General features: G+C 45.0%; 1 protein-coding gene across 5 annotated transcripts in view; it reads left to right on the top strand.

Annotated features, from left to right (window-relative positions):
- smap1 (small ArfGAP 1) overlaps positions 1–22041 on the top strand; it is a 329292-nt gene that overhangs the window by 95456 nt on the left and 211795 nt on the right. For 2 of the 5 annotated variants that reach the window (XM_038800670.1, XM_038800672.1), the window contains exons 5-6: positions 9106–9183; positions 11178–11258. The exons of 1 other annotated variant lie outside the window; for it this stretch is intronic. In XM_038800670.1, the coding sequence (XP_038656598.1) occupies positions 9106–9183; positions 11178–11258 (159 nt within the window). The remainder of the gene's footprint in view (positions 1–9105; positions 9184–11177; positions 11259–22041) is intronic. 2 more of the 5 variants (XM_038800673.1, XM_038800671.1) reach the window with 1 other exon arrangement.

The raw sequence follows: 22041 nt of genomic DNA, 5'->3' as shown, positions 1-22041 counted from the left end.
TTTTGAAGATTTCCCACTGATCCTCAGTGTTGCCTGACTTCATTTTTTAAAAATTCATTTACGGGATGTGGGTGTCGCTGGTTAGGCCAGCATTTTTTTGCATATCCATAGTTGCCCTTCAGAAGGTGGTGATGAGTTGCCCCCTTGAACCGCTACAGTCCTTGAGGTGTAGGTCTACCCACTGTGCTGTTAGGGATGGAGTTCCAGGATTTTGCCCCAGCGATAGTGAAGGAACGGCGATACATTTCCAAGTCAGGATGGTGAGTGACTTGGAGGGGAACCTCCAGACGGTGGGATTCCCAGATATCTGCTGCTCTTGTCCTTCTAGATGGTCACAGTCGTGGGTTTGGAAGATGCTAAGGAACCTTGGTGAGTTCTGCAGTGCATCTTATAGATCAGGGGTGGGCAAACTACGGCCCGACAAAGGTTTTTATGCGGCCCGCAAATGAGGTGCCCGGAATCATAACCGGCATTTTTGAAAAGCCGCCGGGGAAAAGCCGCTGAAGTAAATGCGCTTATTCAATAAGCGCATTTACTTCAGCGGCTTTTCCCCGGCGGCTTTTCAAAAATGCCGGTTATGATTCCGGGCACCTCATTGGCGAGCCGCATAAAAGCGCGCGTAGTGGGGTGGATGAGTGGGGCTGTCTCATTGGTCGGTTTAGTTGGGTGTGCGACCAATAGGAGTCCAGGTTACAAACAATAAGCCTTATTATTGTTTGTAACCTGGACTCCTATTGGTCGCACACCCAACTAAACCGACCAATAAGGCAGCCCCACTCATCCACCCCACTACGCGCGTTTTTATCGTTGACTCGGCTAGGCTGTGCTTCTGTCAGTGTTAAGGATCAGCACAAGCAACTTGACACCTGATTTCAACAAACTGGTAAATGACTGCAGTCAGATGCATCATTCGCATTGACATTGTTCTGTTACTTACTGAGTTACTTTGTTTTTCAAATAAATGTGCTTTTTTTTTCTTTAAAGACCTTTTATTTTGGCTATTTAAAATATTAATTATTTTACTTAATATACTATGCGGCCCTTTAAAATTGTGAATTTCTGAATGTGGCCCTTGCACGGAAAAGTTTGCCCACCCCTGTTGTAGATGGTACACATGGCTTCCACCGTCGGTGATGGAGGGTTTGAATGTTTGTGGAAGGGGAAGCAATCTAGCGGCTGCGTTGTCCTGAATGGTGTCAAGCTTGAGTGTTGTTGGAGTCGCACTCATCCAGGCAAGTGGAGAGTATTCCATTACACTCCTGCTTTTGTTTTTAGATTTGGGCAATAAAGGTGCGATACTTCAGATTGGGGCATTTTTCCTTTGAAATGAAAATCCGGATTTTACTGCCAAAATACTGATTTTTGGTATCTGGAATACTGATTTCTGTTGGCAAAGGTTGGCAGCTCTAGTGCATGATGGCTGGAACTTCATATCTAGACACTTTCACTACCTGCACTCCGCCCCTCCCCCTTTGTATCACCAAACCAGCCCCCACTCCCCCCAAACCGTGTAATCCCCTAGAAGAGGCCAAAATCCAGGACCAGTAAGGAAAATTAATCTATTCATCTTTTCGGCAATAAACAGCCCAAGTACTACCTTTAGTGTCACTTATCTTTTAATAGGAAGCAATCCTTTTCATCTCGGGAACTGATGCAGCTCTCTCCCGAAGGCATGCAGAGCCTGTGCTGACCCCGCATCGGCCAGCAACACATGTCAGAAGCCTACTACTACCTGAAAAATTAAAATTGCTTATTTAACATCAAGTTTCTAGCCCATTGTAGTTTAATGTCGTCTCCAATTCATTAAGCGGGAGAATGCAATCTAGGCCTTTTATTGTTTTATAAACTCCAATCAGGGGTCACTTCTATACTATTCTAAATAGACCCAACTCTTTAAATCTTCTTGAGCACCAAAACTAGTAATCATTCTCCTAGCTTTGTTTTTTCTGAGACTGCACCATAGGTGACCAAAGTTAGGTGCAGTCCTCCAGATGTGGTTTAATCAGTGATATGGTTAATGACAGAATAATTGAAATGTTCAATTGATCCAACCCAATAAATACCCTGTTGGCTTTATTCAAGGATTCTCTAAAATGATCATGAGCCTTCAGCGATCTGTGCATTATAACATGTGGATCTTTTTTCTCTTTTGGCTAACTTCCCTGTAAATTGTGTATCCTGGTTGTCCTTCCAACGTGCACTGCATTCATGTAAGTTAAATGGCAATTGCCTCTGTGGCCCACTCCCTCAATGTATCTAAATCTCTTTTGTAATTGATTGCTTTCCCTTAACCCATGCACAAATTTCCTATTTCTCCATATACTTACCGGCTATACATTTGATACCACAGTCCAAAACACACTCTGCTTTTTCAAAGTTGCAAGTGTATTACTCATGGACTCTTCTCTTTCCCAGTGAACTTTACAATTCCTTGTAGTATCTTCCCAACAATGGAATATCTGGTTAAAAGTGTTATAGGTACAAAGAACTAAGCACTGCAGATAGCTTAGGCAAGTATAGGAAGTTCAGGGCTGAAGTCGATAAGGAAATTAAAGAGAGGGCATGAAAAAAGATGAGCGAGTAAAGTTAAAGAAAACCCGAAGATGTTTTATCAATAGATTAATGGTAAAAAGTTAGTTAAAGAAAAAGTGGGACTTATCAGTGATGAAGAGGGGAACTTGTGTGTCGATGCTGAGGCTATGCGAAGGGCTTTCAATTAATGTTTTGCCTCCATGTTTGTAAAGGAAATGTTTGATGCAGATATAGTAGTCGAGGAGGAACACTGGGAGATATTAGATGGGATAATCCTAAAGAGTGAGGAAGTACTCGAAGGGCTGAAACCCATGAAAGTTGATAAGTCGTCAGGGCCAGATGGATTGTTTCCAAGGCTCCTGAAGGAGGTCAGAGAGGAGATTGCAGATGCTCTGAGAATGATTTTCCAACCTCAGTAGATGGAGGGGAGGCATTGGAGGACTAGAGCAATGCAAACGTGGTTCCATTGTTTCAAAAGGATCAAAGGAAATGTCAAACAATTATAGGCCAGTTAGTCTTACATTAGTGGTGCAAATTAGGAGAATCAATCCTGGGAGATAGGATTAACTGTCACATGGAAAGGCATGGACTAGTCAGCATGGATTTGTTAAAGGAAGGTCTTGCCTCACAAATTTGATTAAATTCTTTGAGGAAGTGATAGTGGTTGATGAAGATGGTGCAGTGGATGTTGTGTACATGGATTTTAGCAAGGTGTTTGACAAAACAACACATGGCAGATTGGTCAAGAAAGTGAAAGCTCACGAGATACAGTGCAATGTGGCAAACTGGATAAAAAGTTGGCTTAGTAACAGGAAACAAAGGTCAATGGATGCCCTTGCAATTGGAACATTGTTTCAAGTGGTGTTCCACAGGGCTCAGTATTGGGACCCTTACTGTTTGTGTTATATATGAACGATTTGGATGTGAACGTGGGAAGCACGATTGGGAAATTTCCAGGTAACTCAAAGATTGGCCGAGTGGTGGACATAGCTACAATCTCCAAAATGATATTGATGGGTTGGTGGAGTGGGCGACAAAGTGGCAGATGGAATTTAACACAACAAAGTGTGAGGTTATGCACTTAAGGAGGTCAAACAGTCATAGGGATTAAACAATAAATGGGAATATACCAAGAAAGATAGATGAGAGTGAGATCTGTGAGAGATCCTGGCTTACAAGTGCACCAGTCCCTAAAGGCAGCAGTTCAAGTAGACACGATTGTAAAGAAAGCATACAGAATTCTCTCCTTCACTGGCAGAGAATATAAAAGTAAGTATATAGCAGGGTAGCATGGTGGTTAGCATCAATGCTTCACAGCTCCAGGGTCCCAGGTTCGATTCCCGGCTGGGTCACTGTCTGTGTGGAGTCTGCACGTCCTCCCCGTGTGTGCGTGGGTTTCCTCCGGGTGCTCCGGTTTCCTCCCACAGTCCAAAGATGTGCGGGGTTAGGTGGATTGGCCATGCTAAATTGCCCGTAGTGTCCTAAAAAAAAAGTAAGGTTAAGGGGGAGTTGTTGGGTTACGGGTATAGGGTAGATACGTGAGTTTGAGTAGGGTGATCATTGCTCGGCACAACATCGAGGGCTGAAGGGCCTGTTCTGTGCTGTACTGTTCTAAATTCTATATAATGTTGGAATTGTATAAAACACTGGTGAGGCCACAACTGGAGTATTGTGTATAATTCTGGTCACCAAATTACAGGAAGGACGAAATTGCTCTGGAGGGTGTGCAGAGGAGGTTTACAAGAATTGCCAGGGCCAGAAAAGTGTGGCTATGAGGAGAGTTTGAAAAGGTTGGAGTTATTTTCCTTGGAACAAGGAAGGCTGAGGGGTGACTTAATTGATGTGTACAAAATTATGAGGGGAAAAAATAGAATGGACAGAATAAAATCGTTTCCCTTGGTTGAGAAGTCTAGAACCAAGGGACATAGATTCAAGAGGGCAGCACGCTAGCATAGTGGTTAGCACAATTGTTTCGCAGCTCTAGGGTCCCAGGTTCAATTCCTAGCTTGGGTCACTGTCTGTGTAGAGTCTGCACGTTCTTCCATGTGTGTGTGGGTTTCCTCCGGATGCTCTGGTTTCCTCCCACAGTCCAAAGATGTGCAGGTTAGGTGGATTGGCCATGCTAAATTGCCCTTAGTGTTGGGTGGGGTTGCTGGGTTATGGGGATAGGGTGAAGGTGCGGGCTTTCCAAGAGCCGGTGCAGACTCGATGGGCTGAATGGCCTCCTCCTGCACTGTAAATTCTATATTTTAAAAAAAATAAGTGGCAGAAGGTGTAGAGGAGACGTGAGGAAGAGTTCTTTGACACAGAGCATAGTGAGAGTCTGGAATTCGCTGCCCAAGTTGGTGGGTGGAGGTAGTGACCCTAAATTCATTTTAAAAAAAGTACTTGGATCTGCACCTTAAGTGCTGTAAACTACAGGACTATGGAGCGAGTGCAGTAAAGTGGGATTAAAAAAGGGCACCTAGGAGTCCTTGGGCTGGCATGGCAGAATGGCCTCTATCTGTGCTGTAACTTTTCTATGTTTACCTGGCTCTGATTTATTCTCATATTGAAAATGGGTGCTGCACAATTTTGCTTCTAGTCGAAGGGAACTATTCCCGACACTATCGAAAATATGCACAGTGTCCTACCTGTTGAATCATCATTGGATGGATCCTTGAACCTTGGTGAAGGCAACTATCCGAGCTGCATCTCTACTTCACTGTTGTTCAATATGGGATACCTCACAGCTGGAACATGAGCGTCATCTACAGAAATGTAAATAAGTCGCTTAGCAGCTCTGCTAAAGACAATCTCTTTGAATCTGTTCCTCAAATATTTCAGTGACCTTAATGACCGGGCATTGCTGAAAGGGCATTTGTTTCTACTGCTGCAATTACATGCTATCATGTTTTTAAGAGACCTTTCGGCTGTTTTTAGCTGGCTCAGTTGCAACAGACGATTAATCCAATTCTCCTAAGAGATCAACTGTTTTGTGTGCAGAATTCAGCTGCAACCTGTTTCTGTAGATTCCTTGTCAACCATAATGGTTCTGATATGCCATTGGGCATACTGCTTTTGAATTGGTTTTAATTTAATCCCTTTATTTGGTTGCCTGTCTAGGTTTCTAGTCTTAATTTTGACCAGAGTTTGGGTGATTTTTGGAAAATTAGCTCTTATAAAATCTGGGACCATAGCATCCCAGCTCCACCACTTGATTAGCTAGTTGGATTAAACCTTTTTAAAAATTCATTCAGGGGATGTTGACCTCTCTCACTAGGACAGCATTTAGCGGCCATCCCTAATTGTCCTTGAAAAGTGGTGGTGAGCTGCCTTCTAAACTGCTATAGCCCATGAGGTGTAGGTACACCCACAGTGCTGTTAGGGTGGGAGTTCCAGGATTTTGACCCAGCGATAGTGAAGGAATGTTTATCTATTTCCAAGTCAGGATGGTGTATGGCTTGAATGGGAACTTGCAGGTACCTGCTGCTCTTGTCCTAGACGGTCGGTGGTTTTGAAAGGTGAAGTCTAAAGAGCTTTGGTGAGTTCCTGCAGTGCATAATGTAGATTGTACACACTGCTTCGGAGGTGGAGGATATGAATGTTTGCAGGTGGGGTGCCAATCAAGTGGCTGCATTGCCGTAAATGATGTTGAGCTTCTTATGTTGTCTGAGCTTCACTTATTCAGGCAATTGGAGAATATTCCGTCACACTCCTGACCTGTGCCTTCTAGATGGTGGACAGGCTTTGGGGAGTCAGGTGAATTGCTTGTAGCAGGATTCCTAATCTCTGACTTGCACTTGTAGCCTCAGTATTTATACAGTTGGTCCAGTTTCTTATCAATGGTACTCCCCAGGATGTTGATAGTGGGAGCTTAAGCGATGATAATGCAATTGAAAGTCAAGGGGCAATGGTTAGATTCTCACTTGCTGAAGGTGGTCATTGCCTGGCACTTGTGTGGCATGAATGTTACTTGTTAGCCCAAGCCTAGATATTGTCCAGGGACTGCTTCATTATCTGAGTCATCAGCGAACATCCCCACTTCAGACCTTGTGACGGAAGGAAGGTAAAGATGGCTGGGCCTGAGGAGCTCCTGCAGTGATGTGCTGGAACTGAGATAATTGACCTGCAACAACCACAACCATATTGCTTTGCCCCACCCCCCGATTGCCATTGACTCTAGTTTTGCTACGGATCCTTGATGCCACACTCGATTAAATGCTACCTTGTTGCCAGGGGCAGTCATTCTCATCTCACCTCTGGAGTTCAGCTATTTTATCCATGTTGGAACCAAGGCAGTAGTGAGGTATGAGCTGAGTGGCCCTGGCGGAACCCAAGTTGAGCATCAGTGAGCAGTGTATTGCTGAGTAAGTGCTTGAGCAGGCTCGTGATGACCTCTTCCATTACATACTGATGATCAAGAGTAGACTGATGGGCCGGTAATTGACCGCGTTAGATATGTCCTGCGTTTTGCATGCCCGGGCAATTTGGTCCAAGGTCTTCGGTACAATTGCTGGAATTTTGTCAGAGCCCATAGCCTTTGCAGTATCTAGTTTCAGCTGTTTCTTCATATCATGTGGAATGAATAGAACATGGAACATACAGTGCAGAAGGAGGCCATTCGGCCCATCGAGTCTGCACTGACCTACGTTAAGCCCTCACTTCCACCCTATTCCCGTAACCCAATAACCCCTCTTTATCTTTTTGGACACTGAGGGCAATTTATCATGGCCAATCCACCTAACCTGCACGTCTTTGGACTGTGGGAGGAAACCGGAGCACCCGAAGGGCACCCGAAGGAAACCCACGCAGACATGGGGAGAACATGCAGAGTCCGCACAGACAGTGACCCAGCGGGGAATCGAACCTGGGACCCTGGCTCTTTGAAGCCACAGTGCTATTCTCATGTGCTACCATGCTGCCCCCAATCAAGTTGGTATTCTGCCACTGCTGGATGGAAGTATCGGAGTACCCGGTCATGTTTAGGGCAGCACGGTAGCATGGTGGTTAGCATAAATGCTTCACAGCTCCAGGGTCCCAGGTTCGATTCCCGGCTGGGTCACTGTCTGTGCGGAGTCTGCACGTCCTCCCCGTGTGTGCGTGGGTTTCCTCCGGGTGCTCCGGTTTCCTCCCACAGTCCAAAAGATGTGCGGGTTAGGTGGATTGGCCATGCTAAATTGCCCGTAGTGTCCTAAAAAGTAAGGTTAAAGGGGGGGTTGTTGGGTTACGGGTATAGGGTGGATACGTGGGTTTGAGTAGGATGATCATTGCTCAGCACAACATCGAGGGCCGAAGGGCCTGTTCTGTGCTGTACTGTTCTATGTTGTAATGGCCTGAGAGAAATCAATTTTCTTTTACTTCAACAACAAATCTATCAAACTTGAGCACTCTTGTGGGCCCAATACACAATTGAGCAATTTAATAGGAAATTGGTTTTGTATTCGTTATAAATACTCGGAGCAATCTACGAGAAACATTGCCTATTAAACTGCTATTGCATTGGAAAATGTTAGCAAGGTGGTGATGAGAGGAAGTTGCATCAAAACTCTTTCAAACCAGTCATTTTACAGTTTGCTTATAGTTACTCCTGTCATGTGGAAACTGCAAAATTACAGCAGTGACTACACTTTAAAAGTATTCCATTGACTGTAAAGTGCTTTTGAGATATCCAGTGGTCATGAAAATCGCTATATAAATGCAAGTCCACCTTTTCTTTTAGTCGTGTATTATGTCTTGTGGCAGCATTGCAATTTACCTAATCTGTATTGTCTCTGCTCTGCAGTTGGTGAAAGATCATGTCCCAAAGGCTACTGCATTCATGTTATTAGCAGATTTCTATTACCAACATCTCTGCCATTGGAGTAATGGCTGGGTTCTCTAACATAATTCTGAAGAAAACACGTTGACAGAGCTCAGTTTAAATTGGAGGGTTATTGCTGAATTTATTGGCTAAATAATAGATTTGTTGACACTGTGCAGTGGGCTGTGCAATAATGGCTATTTGTTTTTCACCATTTTCCTTATCGCAGCCCTGATAACATGAGGAAAGGGGATTCATTGTTTTGTAGCCTAAAGCTCCCTAGCTGATTTTGAGTTGTGGTCTTCGATGTGAGGAGCGCCTTCTACTTGAGTATACAAGATGTTGACTGAGTGATTTTAGAAACCTCTGTGCAAGGAAAGAGGTAACTTGTGGATGTTGCCCACCATTATAGCAGTATTAAAATCCCGAGTATATAAAGGAGCTTAATCTGAAATTATCCTATATTTAATTGTGTGTACAGATCTGGTATTGGCAGCTTGAGATTTGTAATCACACAGCCCTCTGCATTGTGGATAGGTTTACAATATAGGCATTTCAAAGGAGTTTAAATTGCTGTAGTCATAAACTTGGATTCCTGACTTGAGGTTTTGCAATTTCTCAATTTATGCCCCCCCCAAAAAAAAAATTGGTGATCATTATCTTTCTTTGGCTACTAATATTGGTTGTTGATATTTCAACATGTAGGTCTTTTATGTTATGCTAATGCTTGTTTTCGCCTTCTATTATTTCTTCATATGCGTCTGCTTGTTCCTTTCACCTGTTCTGTGCAGATAACCTCCTCTGATGCTGCTGCACCCTTGCCATCATCTCCCTCTTTATCAAATGCAGCTGAGAAGAGCAAGCTAGAGGTATTATCTTATCAAGTATTGATGGACACTGAATGTGATGTTGTTCACTCTGCAGTGCATGATCTTCTGATCACTTTTATGAATATTTTTTCATTAGTAAGCCATGGTGGGAAAGCGGATCTGCTTTTGGCAGAAGACCAAGCTTTCTGGAGAGAACCTGTTCTGTCTGTTTAAAATATCTCATGCTGACTTTTTTTTTAAGCTTAAAATGTCGATATTCAGTGGTCTTTATTTTGCCAAACGATCATTGGCCAGCGATTATTCTGATTGCCTGCCACACCATTTGATCAACAGAGGACATATTGTCAACAGACCACCAGAAATGTTCACAGTTGTCACCTTATTGATGCAAAGTTTGCAAGAAAAGCGGACAGCTTGGTTCACCAACCCCACATCCTTTTCATTTTGGCCTCTTCTGAGTCTCCGCAGAATGTAGCCAACAACTGTTAAAACCTACAACCAGATACACTTTGAGCTCTCTTTCTGTCAATGCCCTCCCTGCCCTAATCAGTGCATTCCAGCCGGGGATCTTACTCCAATCCCTACAACCTTTCAAACCTCAGGCCAGAGCAACCAACTGCAGCATCTCTCTTCCTGCCCTGGCTGGAATTCACCTAAGGGCAGAAGTGATTCAGCGGGAGACTTTCCTGATCCGCCTGGCCCAGTTGGCTACTGTCATCTTCAGCGATAGCAAAAGCAAAGTTTTGAATTCTGAACATGGCTCAATGCTTTTTTTTACAAAAGAAATGCACCCAAAATATCTACCCCAATTGGCAATCAGGGTACATATCGCGTTCAGAATAGCACTAGATTGTTTTGCTCCCGCAACCCAAAGATGTGTAGGTTAGGTGGATTGGACACGCTAAATTGCACCTTAATTGGAAAAAATGAATTGGGTACACTAAATTTATAAAAACAAAATAGCACTAGATTTGCAAATTCATTTTACGGTTTGATTTTCTACCCAAAGTCATGCATGATCACAAACGGAAATATTGTCCTCTAATTTCTTGCATCAAAACATATTCTTTGATATATGTGGGGAAACCAGGTATGGTTTTGCCAACGCAGCTGAATATCAAGCATTTTTATTTAGTGCATAGTGCACCATTGGAGAGTAACACAAACTAAACCACTTTGAATTTCTAAAAAACATTTTACTAGTTAAATTGATGTACATTGCCAGTTTCGTAGTAAATTTTACCTTTTAAATTTTTTTTAAAGGGTGTCTATTTGTCTAGAGAGCCTCCTTAAATGGTTTCAAACATGTGTTTATTAATTTGATCTGAGGATGCCCTCCCTCCCCCTTGTCCTCCCTCCCCCTCTCCCTTCCCTCCCCCTCTCCCTTCCCTCCCCCTCTCCCTTCCCTCCCCCTCTCCCTTCCCTCCCCTCCCCCTCCCCTCCTCCCCACCACTTCCTTGGCCTCTCTCCCTCCCTCCCCCTCGGCCCCTTTCCCTCCCTCCCCCCTGGCCTCTCCCACCCACCCCCTCGGCCTCTCTCCCTCCCTCCCCTTCGGCCTCTCTCCCTCCCCTTCGGCCTCTCTCCCTCCCCTTCGGCCTCTCTCCCTCCCCTTCGGCCTCTCTCCCTCCCCTTCGGCCTCTCTCCCTCCCCTTCGGCCTCTCTCCCTCTCCTTTGGCTTCTCTCCCTCCCCTTCGGCATCTCTCCCTCCCCCTCTTGCTCTCCTTCCCTCCCCCTTGCTATCTTCCCTCCCTCTCTCCCACGCCCTCACCCTCTCTCCCACTTGCCCTTGCCCTCTCTCCCTCCCGCCTGCCCTCGCCCTCCCTCCCTCCCTCCCGTTTCCCCTCACTCCCTCACTCTCACACTCTCGCATTCATTCTCACTCTCACTCTCACTTGCCCGCCATCCAATTGAAACTCCTACCAGCTTTATGCTATACCTGTAAATACTATTTTACACAGGTGGTAACAAGTAGGGACCATGTGTTATCTTGTTTTTTTAATATAGATTATAACAGTATAATGTTATATTTGTAGAGAGAAAAAGACAAACGGAAAGATGAAAAGAAGAAGGGAAAAGAGCAAGAGAAACCTATTGCTTTAGAAAAACTAAAAATGGTAAGTTCAATAATTGATCAATTTTCAAAGGTTCCAGCGTGTACATATTGTGTCAGTTAAATTTGAAGGGGATACCGGTATGCTGTTAAGTAGAAGCATCTCATCCACAAATCTCGTGTATGATGGAATACTCTCTACTTGCCTGGATGAGTGCAGCCCCAATAACGCTCAAGACACTCAACTCCATCGAGGACAAATGCCCTGCTTGATTGGCGTCCCATTCACCCGATCCAGCGGCACAGATTCCACTGATCTTCAAACCCCCCCCCCTCCCAAGCCCTCGCCAACCATAAGATTTCCTCCAACAGGGAGGGTTGCTGTGCTAAGGCAAAAGTAGGACAAGCTATGCTGTGCAATTGAAAATTTCAGAACAGTGTTCTGATAGTTGGAGTCCCTCCATAAACAGGTCTCTAAAGCACTCTAGCCCCTTCTCTTTGTTGCTATCTTTATTTGTTATAAATATGGTAGTTAATGAGGTTGCCCTTCTTTTATCTAGATATTGATATTATATTGCTTTCAGAGTCGCCAGGTATCAAATGATACCGCCACAAGGTTCAACCGGGTATCGATCAAAGAGCCAAACAACCAGTCAGTTAGTTCAAGATCAATGATACTTTATTTTTACACAAGATTAACTTACACATGCAACATAAACACTACGAGCTAAACTACACCTAACACCTATGACAACCTGTACTTAACTTCAGGCACCCGGCTTAGGTCAGAGGATCGGTGGCCTTTGTTCGAATCTGGGTCTGGAGAAGTAACTGCGGTTCAGCTAGGATCATCAGTCTGGTAGCGAGCGTTGAACTTGGACTTGCTTCTGCTCGTGGTGCTGCAGTTGGAGACGGACGTTGCCGGAGTGCCAGGTCCATAAGAGATTGAACACATGGCAGTGTCTCTATTTATCCTGGGGGGTTTTGCGCACTTTTGGGCGGTCCTTGGGTCTGGACCCAATTAATTGGTCAGTTCTCGATCACTGCCTTCGATCTGAGCCAATAAAGTGGGGGGGGGGAGGTGCCTTGATGGTTGGGCATGTCCTAAGCAGTCATTGACCTCGCTGTTTATGCTTCCTGAGTAAAGGGAGTGGCGCCGATGTGCCTGGAATTTTGTCGGTTACCTGAGTATCAGTCCTTTGTCTTACGGAGATGGGCCATTAAAATGCTAATCGGTTGGGGGTTTCGATGCTGTCTGGATTCTTTGCTCACGAATATACATGCAGGCTTTGTGCCTGCCTGAATCTTACATTGTCCATATTTCCCTTTAGGCTTTGCGAATGTCCATGTTTCTTTTTGTAAGTGGCCATCCCAGATGGCTACACCTTCCAAGACCGTAAAAGTCAAATCCAGACCCAATGGCGCAAATGGCTACCGCATATAGGGGTCACTAATGACATGGCACCCAGCTTGTAATGTTGTCTGAACTGCCTCCATATCTTCAAAGTAGAAATCACCACTGGGTTTGAGATATACTTCACTGGATAGAGTGGGAGTGACACTGTCACGAGAGCCCAGAGGCTTGACCCCTTACACGAACTTGCTTCTATCTTCCCTCGTATGGTATCCTGCTCCCTATACTACCCCCTCACCACCTCCACATTGGCTTTCCAACAGGAGGAAATTGGGTAGTGCCAAGCCCCCCGACTGCTGACCCCTCTGTGAATTCTTGGTGCCTTACCCGCCCATATGAAGGAATTCACTAGCTTGTTCACCCTCGCAAAGAGCGATTTAGCGAGAAATTTAGGGTGGTGTTGAAACAAAATTAGGAACCTTGGCAGAATATTCATCTTGATCGTCTGGACTCTACCTGCCAGGAACAATGGGAGGCTACCTCACCTCTGCAAATCAGACTTCACCCGTCCCAACAGACTGGTAAAGTTTGACTTGTGAAGCCTAGGCCAATCATGTGCCACTTGGATACCCAGATGCCAGAAGCTACCTCTGACTCGGCGAAAAGGTAATACGCCTAGGTTTGCATCCCTCCCCAGAGGAATTAACCAGACAATATTCTCACTCTCCCAGGTTTAACGTATTGCCCAAAAAGGAAACAAAGATCCTCAGCAGCTTCATAATCTTGTCCACAGAGGAGATATGATCCATGACATACAAGAACAGGTCAGCTGCACATAGAGATGCACTGTGCTCCCTTCTGTCCCAATTTATCCCTCGAAGACCTCAGTGCTATCACCAGGGGTTTTAACTCCTTGCAAAAAGATAGTTTCAGCAATGGCACCCCTGTTCAGTGAGAAGTATTGCGGGCTCATCGCTCAGTGCGAACACTAACCATGGGAGCCCGATGCAGAAGCCACACCGAAAAAATTAACTTCTGCCTGAATCCAAACCTCCGAATCACCTCTGAGGTATTCTCACTCCAACCTGTTGAATGCTTTCTCTGCATCCATAGATATAATTCTCCCCGGCTCAGGCCAGAGAAGGGGAGAGGACAACATTCGGAACCCCCTGTATATTAGCCGACACTTGCTGCTCCTTCCCAAATCCTCTCTGGTCCACTGTAACTATACCTGGGACACATGGCTCTAAACGCAGAGCCAGCACCTTAGCCAATACCTTGGCATCCACATTCAGCAATAAAATGGGCCTGTAAGAACCACACTCCATGGGGTCCATATCTTTTTTTTTTAATGAGGAAGATGGAAGCCCGTGGAAGTGCAGCAGGCAGGGAACCTCAGGCTAAAGCGTTGTTGAACATATCTACCATTAATAGCACCAGCTGGTCTGAATTTGTTTTCGAAAACTTAACAGGACATCCATTAGGCTCGGAACCTTACTCGTTTGCAATAACCCAACCGCAAGCAGCACCTCCTTCAAGCCGAGCGAGGCCTCCAACTCCTTCCTACTCTCCCCCTCTAATTTCTGGAAGGGTAATCCACGCAGAAGCTCCACCATGTACGATGCACTGTCCGGAGGCTCTACAGGTTAGAATAGTCATCGCACTAGGCGGCCCATTTCGGTCAATGGGCCTGCCCGGGGACGGGGGGGGAGGGGTGGGGGGGGAAACGGGGGGGAAACGGGGGACGGGACGGGCCCTACAACTCTGAGGTTTTGCCTCCTTGACGATTATCTAGGTCATCGACTTTCGCCTTCAACCTTTTAATTTCATCGGCCACCACCTGCCATTTTGGTCTCTAATGAAGCAAGCTGCTTACCATGCCTCATGAGCACCTCCTCCACACCTTCCAGAATCTCACCATGTTTCTTCACTGTCTCGACGGCTTTATCAAGCTCCACCTGGACCGGGCCCAGCTCTTCCTCAGTCGACTTAAATAATCTCTCCGAGACCAACTTCCACTGCCTCTCGAAATGTATAGTAAATTTCTTAGCCAACACGTTTAAGAGCATGTCCATCACAATTGGGGCCTCCAAAAACGGCAACTCTGCCTTCACCATCTTTTCTGTCGAGTTGCACAAGGCTCCTGAGTCCATCGAATGACTATGTACTTCGGGTTTCTTTGTTCCTTTCCCCTTTCTTTTGGGCATGAATTCGGTGCGGGGAACTTGTCGTTCCATTCCAGAATGTTTTCTAGTGAAATTCTCCCGAATAAATGGTCAAAAAGACTTTAAAAAATCAGATCCAGGCCGGAACTATCAGATGTTGGACCTCCCTCTCGCATGTCACCATCAGAAGTCAATCCCAAGATTCTTCCTACTACCACTGCCACTCATTTGAGTGGCGGGCCCAATTCTCTGAGTCACACTTGTCTCAGGGCCTTCGTCCATGAAGGTGGATCTCGCACGCTCCTTTTTTCCTTCTCTAGACTGTTGTCAAATCTTTCTGTTACTCTTCGTTGAATCTTTGCTGGGGCGGGTCCTAGGTGATCGATCTCTATACTCTCTATAGAGATCCAGGAGTATCTCTATACTCCTGGAAAGTGCCTTTCCAGAAAGTTCTCTGGCCCTAGCCAATGAGCCCTCGGGGCAGGGATCGCAATACCCAATGGAGTTGCTGATTGCAACTCTGCAGGACACCAGGAACCCACCACCATGGGATCCATCTCTAGGTGTATTATTTGCACGTAACCTTATTTCATATGTGGTAACTGGGTGCCAGAAAGTCTAGCTTTATCTGGGCAATCCACAACATTGGATCAATTTGAATGGGATGGCTAATATCTGATGTGTTATTTACAGGGCATGTCTTGGCAGTCCGACTGCGTTCAATGTATTCCAACTTGGTCAAGTGAGGCCGAGAACTGGCTATGGTTTAATTTAAAATACCCAATTCATAACTTAGTGTCTAATCTTATATCGGGTCTAAAATTCAGGATGCTCTCCATTTACCTCAAGTTCTGCAAAATGGGATTAGAATAGTTACATTAGAATTAGAATTAGAACAGTACAGCACAGAACAGGCCCTTCGGCCCTCGATGTTGCCGAGCAATGATCACCCCACTCAAACCCACATATTCACCCCATACCCTTAACCCAACAACCCCCCCATTAACCTTATTCTTTAGGACACTAAGGGCAATTGATCATGGCCAATCCACCTCACCGCACATGGTAGTTTTTGACTGGCACAAATACGATGGATCAAAGGAACCTTTCTGTGCTATAGATCTCTATGACGTTGTCATTCCATATGATGCCAAGGATGCATTGTAGAGGCTGGAGATGGGAAGCTATTGAATGTTTGTTCTTGGTAGGTGTATGTTGTCCAGGCTTTGTTTCATGCAGCAATGAAGTCAACACGTTGGGAAGTAGAAACAGGAATAAACTGTTCAGTCCATCAGACACTTTTTCCCGTTCAGTTAGATCAGGTCTGAACTGCAGCACGGTAGCACAAGTGGATAGCACTGTGACTTCACAGCACCAGGGTCCCAGGTTCGATTCCCTGCTGGGTCACTGTCTGTGAGGAGTCTGCACGTTCTCCCCGTGTCTGCGTGGGTTTCCTCCAGGTGCTCCGGTTTCCTCCCACAGTCCAAAGACGTGCAGGTTAGGTGGATTGGCCATGATAAATTGTCCTTAGTGACCATAAAGGTTGGGAGGGGTTGCTGGGTTACAGGGATAGGGTGGAAGTGGGGGGCTTAAGTGGGTTGGTGCAGACTCGATGGGCCAAATGGCCTCCTTCTGCAGTGTATGTTCTATGTACATTTTGACCCCATTTACCTGCCTTGATTTTTTAATCCTTGATAATTTAACCAAATAAAAACTTATTGATCTTGGGTTTTGGAACTATTAATTGATTAATTAATTAGTCACAAGTAGGCTTACATTAACACTGCAATGAAGTTCCTGTGAAAATTTCCTGGACGCCACACTGCGGCGCCTGTTCAGGTACACGGAGGGAAAATTCAGAATATCCAAGGCATCAAACAAACACGTCTTTCAGGACTTGTGGGAGGTAACCGGAGCACCTGGAGGAAACCCATGCAGACACGGGGAGAACGTGCAGACTCCGCACAGACAGTGACCCAAGCTGAGGATTGAACCCGGGTCCCTTGCGCTGTGGAACAACAGTGCTAACCATGTGCCGCCAATCTCTTTCTGTCTGCCTCATTTCTCCCAGTCGTTTGTGCCCTTTTTGTGTTTTTGTGCATGCACATGGAGTTTGACACGTGGTCGGCATTTCCAATTCCCAGAGAACCTGAGATCTCCTGTGTATGCATCAGCAAGGAAAGGGTTGCGCCCATGGGCCTAACCAATGTAGAAAAATTCAGTACTGCGCATGTGCAGCCAATTCCCAGCCAGCACATGCACGGTTCGAATTACTAATATTAAACAAACCGAACCACACGTGTGCAGCCCATTCCAGGCCGACCCTCGCATGGGAGGCCTGAGCTTCATTGCAAGATGCTGACCGCGGAGCTGAAAACAAAGATTAGATTTAGTTGATTTACATTAATGTGTAATCATTTTAAACCTTATTTTTTGGCACTCTTGTGGAACCTTCATGGCACATAGTTTGGGAACGTCTGCTGCAGAGAAACATAATCAGTTATATTACCCTGTTCTATCCCTATACCTCGCAGACTTTCACACATTTGTACAGTGCAGAAGGAGGCCATTCAGACCTGAACCGGCTTTAAGACTGAGCAATTTACTGAATGCCATTCTGCTGCTTTCTGCCTACAGTCCTACACATTGTTCCTTTCCAAACTCTGCAAGTTTATTTCCCACCAGAGCTCATACATTTCCTTTTGAAACCATTCATTGTCCCTGCTTCTATCACCCTTGTAGGACGCGAGTTCCAGATCGTTACCGCTGACTGCATAAAAACGTTATTCATCACATCCCCTCTGGCATCCCCTTCGTTTGGGTCCACTAGTGCACCGTCAGCTAATCGGAACTTATTTTCTTTGTGCTCTTATGTTCTGGATCCATCTCCACCAACAACCTATAACTGGTACACAGGAACATTGTGCTTAGGAGCAGGAGCTTATTCCACCATTCAATAAGATTGTGGCTGATTTGGTGTGGTCTCCACTCCATTTTTCTCTCTGTCCCGTTGACCTCTGTACATCAAATATCTGTTGAACTTGGCCTGGAATAAAGTCAATGACCCAGTTTCCACTACTTTCTGTGGAAGTGAGTTTCACAGACTAACGACCCTCGGGAAAAAATATTTCTCCTCATCTCTGCTTGGCAGCGAGCTGGTGTGGGGAGTTATGATGGGACCAGATTACAAATACTGCAGTCCAAGCCCCATTAGACCCCAGTGCAAAATTTCGCAAAGCAGTCCCGTCAAAGTGCCACCCACACAATGATTGAAGACATGAAGTAGGATGATCCACATTACTGAATCTCATTTTACACTTCTTTGCACTTATTTTCAAAGGCTTACTGAACAGACATACAGAATCATAGATTGGTTACAGCACAGAAGGTCAGCCTGTCGTGTCTGTGCTAGCTCTCAGACATTGAATCAATTTAATTGGTTCGTCCCATTCCTCACCCTTTCCCCAAGTAAATCCTCTATGAAACGGTATGATTATAAGAAAATCCTGCAAACCTTCCGGTGCTTATCCAATTCCCTTTTAGAAGCCACAATTCAATTGCCTCCATTGCACACTCAGGCAGTACACTCCAGATCATAAAAACATAACAAATAGGAACATAGGCCATTTGACCACTCAAGCCTTCTGTGCCATTTAGTCATGCCGTGGCTGATCTGATTGTGAGCTGAACTGCACTTTTCTGTCCCTTTGATTCCCTTGCAGATCAAAAATCTTTCTAATTCAGTCCCAGACTTTTTGGGGAACAATATTAACAAACTTTATGTTGACCTATTTTGAGTACGATGGAATATAAATTAAATGAGCAAATTGGAAGAGATGTAAAGCAGCATTCACTTTCTGTCAGGTTACTGGCATTGCAGAATTTGTTAACCAGTGAAGAACATTGAATTAAAATAATTAGTGGTTCAAAAATGAAGCAGCTGTATTTGCAGTGTAGAACTTGTTAATTGTATTAATTGAGTGTTTAATTGCATTCAGATGTGGGTATTAACTGGGGATTCACCTGTGCTCACGCAAGTGCAGACTGAAATGGTGGTGGTTTGGAAGTGATGTGTGTTTCTGCTAATTAAAGCTTTTGAATGTGTGGAGACTGCAGTTCAATCCTTCACTGCCTGGGTCTCTGAGTGAGTTGCAACAAAGGATTGCAGGATGTAATGTACAGGTTGATAGTTGTACTCAAAGTTTTGGAGTTTTCTAATCTGTAAAAATTGTTAATTGCTTTTTAACAACATAGGAAAAGTAGCCGGCCTATCAACACCTCAAACTCGTGCTGCCATTTAATTAGGTTATATCTGATCTATACCTCAAGTCTGCTTTACTTTTTTCCATGTGCTTTGATACCTTTATCTAACTTGAAATGATCAATTTCACCTCAAATTTACATGGTAGCCTTTTTACTGGCATAAGGGAGAAATGGGTTCCTGACCAAAGGAGAGGTTTGGAGATGTGATGAAACTCCTAACGAAAGGTACGTTTTAAGCAGGGTCTTAAAGTGAAGGATGTGAAGAGGCACAGGAATTTGAGGCAATTCCAGAGTGTATTTCAGTGGCTAAAGGCTTAATTACCAATGGCAGGATTGTACATGACACTTCAGTCTGAGTTAGGTTCATTGGAAATTGATTGATTTATTGTCACATGTACCGAAGTGTAGTGAAAAGTATTTTTTTGCGGCTAAGGGAACGTACACAGTACGTACACTGACAAAAAGACTAATCGACAAATAATGATTGGTTACATTGCGGAACAAGGGCCAAACAAAGCAAACACATGAGCAAGAGCAGCATAGGGCATCATGAATAGTGTTCTTGCAGGGAACAGATCAGTCCGAGGGAGAGTCGTTGAGGAGTCTAGTAGCTGTGGGGAATAAGCTGTTCCTATGTCTGGATGTGTGGGTCTTCAGACTTCTGTATCTTCTGCCTCTTAAAAGGGTCTGGAAGAGTGCAATGCCTAAATGTGAGGGGTCTCTGACAATGCTGTCTGACTTCCCGAGGTAGCGGAAGGTGCAAACAGAATCAATTGGAGGGTGGCAAGCTTGGGCTGAGTTCACCACACTCTGCAGTTTCTTCCGATCTTGGGCCGAGAAGTTTCCATACCAAGTTGTGATGCAGCCGGATAGGATGTTCTCGATGGCACATCTGTAGAAGTTTGTGAGAGTTGACGCAGGCATGTCAAATTTATTTACCTTCCATAGAGACGTTGTTGGGCTTTCTTGACTGTTGCACCAACGTGAGTGAACCAGGACAGACTGTTGGTGATGGTGACCCCCAGGAATTTAAAGCTATCGACCATCTCCACTTTGGAGCCATTGTTGTAGATGGGGGTGTGTGTCGTGGCTACGCCTCCTGAAGTGGATGGTCAATTCCTTGGTTTTGCTGACATTTAGAGAGAGGTTGATTTTGGTACACAATGCAACCAAGTGATCTATCTCCCATTAAGAGATTAATAAAACTCAAGTACATGCTGGAAGTTGAACAGAAGGATAAAAGTTATAAAATACGAATTGTTGGTTTAAGGGCCGATGTTGATGAGCAAATCTCTCAGAATTTGCCACAACTCTGGCTTATCTTCCATGTGCTCTGCCATTAGTGATTACAGTAAGAAGTCTCAAAACCAGGTTAAAGTCCAACTTATTTGAAATCACAAGCTTTGGGAGCGCTCCTTCTAAATTGGAAGATCAAATGGGTTCAAGTCCTATCTGCCCCCTCCAGTTTTAAAAATAAAGTACAGTGCATGATTGTGATGATTGCACCTTGGACTATCAGTTCCCTAAGGAGCTCCCTACTGTGAAATTGGACATCAGTTCGTCAGTGCTCCCATGTTGACACCAGCCTACTAACTTTAACCTTATCCTACCACAGGGCCCCTCGCTTCAACTCTGGACTCCCTCCTGTTGTCTTCTCTTCAAAACGTAGTTCCATGATTTTTTTGTGTCTGAGTAATTACTATGTAACCAAGGCTATGTAATTCAAGTTTTCCCTGTCCACTCGTGTGCATGTGTTTGACTGTTGCTCATCCTAAACTCATGACTTCTATGTCCATATTTTGTCTATCCCTTCCGACTTTTCTATCTCTTCTAGATCCTGCTTTTCTGTCATCATGGCTGATTTAATTTCACCCTCCTCCCCCTCCCCTCCCCTGGTTAAATATGAATATTCTCCCAATTAAATTTTATTAATATTAAATAATAAAAGCCAGTAACTTTGGGTCCAGCTGCTGAACTCTGTTCTTAAATCATTGACTTAATCATATTCCCTGGCAGCTGTCTGAGAATATCTTTGTAACCTGGATGACGTATTTGACCCAGAGATGAGCTTCTAACCGTATATCATGCCACCAGTAAGACCACTTGAAAATGAAAATCGCTTATTGTCACGAGTAGGCTTCAATGAAGTTACTGTGAAAAGCCCCTAGTCGCCACATTTCGGCGCCTGTAAGGGGAGGCTGGTACGGGAATCGAACCGTGCTGTTGGTCTGCTTTAAAAGCCAGCGATTTAGCCCTGAGCTAAACAGCCCCTCTTACATCCACATCCGTATAATTGCTTGAATCCCCTCATCTCACCTCAGCCTACCTGTTGCTGAAACCCTCCCAGATGCCTGCAAGCTTGGTTATTCTATTGAATTCCTGGCCAGTCTCCCCATGTTCTATCCTCTGTAAACTTGAGTTCATTCAGACCTCGGAAGCCTGTGTCCTAACTTGCACCAAATTCAGTTCAACCACGCTCATGTGCCCGTTGTCCGATGCTGGCTCTTGACTAACTAACACCTCTCAATATTCTCATCCTTGCTTCCAAATCCTTCAATGTCCTGGCCCCTCCCTATGCCTCTAATCTACTTCAGCCCCAGAACTCTAATTCTGCCCTCTGTCTGGACTGATATCTAGTTTCCAAACAAGGGTCTCTTTTCTTTGCGGGGGAGGGGAGGGGCTTTTATCAGGGAGTCCCTGTGGGGGGTCTTTTGGTTACTGGATCCCTGTGGTGGGATGTCCCTTTATTTAGGGGATTTCTGTGGGGGGGGGATCCCTATTAAGGGGCTCTACAGGGGGTCCTTGGGGGGGGTCGCACTATCCTGGGGGCCCTCGCAAGGACTTTGGGGGGAAACTCCCTAAGGATCACGGCGGACCGGAGAACTGGGCCTGCTAAGTGGATATAAATGTGTCATTAAGATCCATTTATAAGAACATAAGAACATAAGAACTAGGAGCAGGAGTAGGCCATCTGGCCCCTCGAGCCTGCTCCGCCATTCAATTAGATCATGGATGATCTTTTGTGGACTCAGCTCCACTTTCCGGCCCGAACACCATAACCCTTA

The sequence above is a fragment of the Scyliorhinus canicula genome, chromosome 6 (assembly GCF_902713615.1).
Source record: "Scyliorhinus canicula chromosome 6, sScyCan1.1, whole genome shotgun sequence".
Taxonomy (NCBI): Eukaryota; Metazoa; Chordata; class Chondrichthyes; order Carcharhiniformes; family Scyliorhinidae; genus Scyliorhinus; species Scyliorhinus canicula.
Note: the sequence above shows the minus strand (reverse complement) of the source record. Positions and strands in the feature narration are given on the sequence as shown.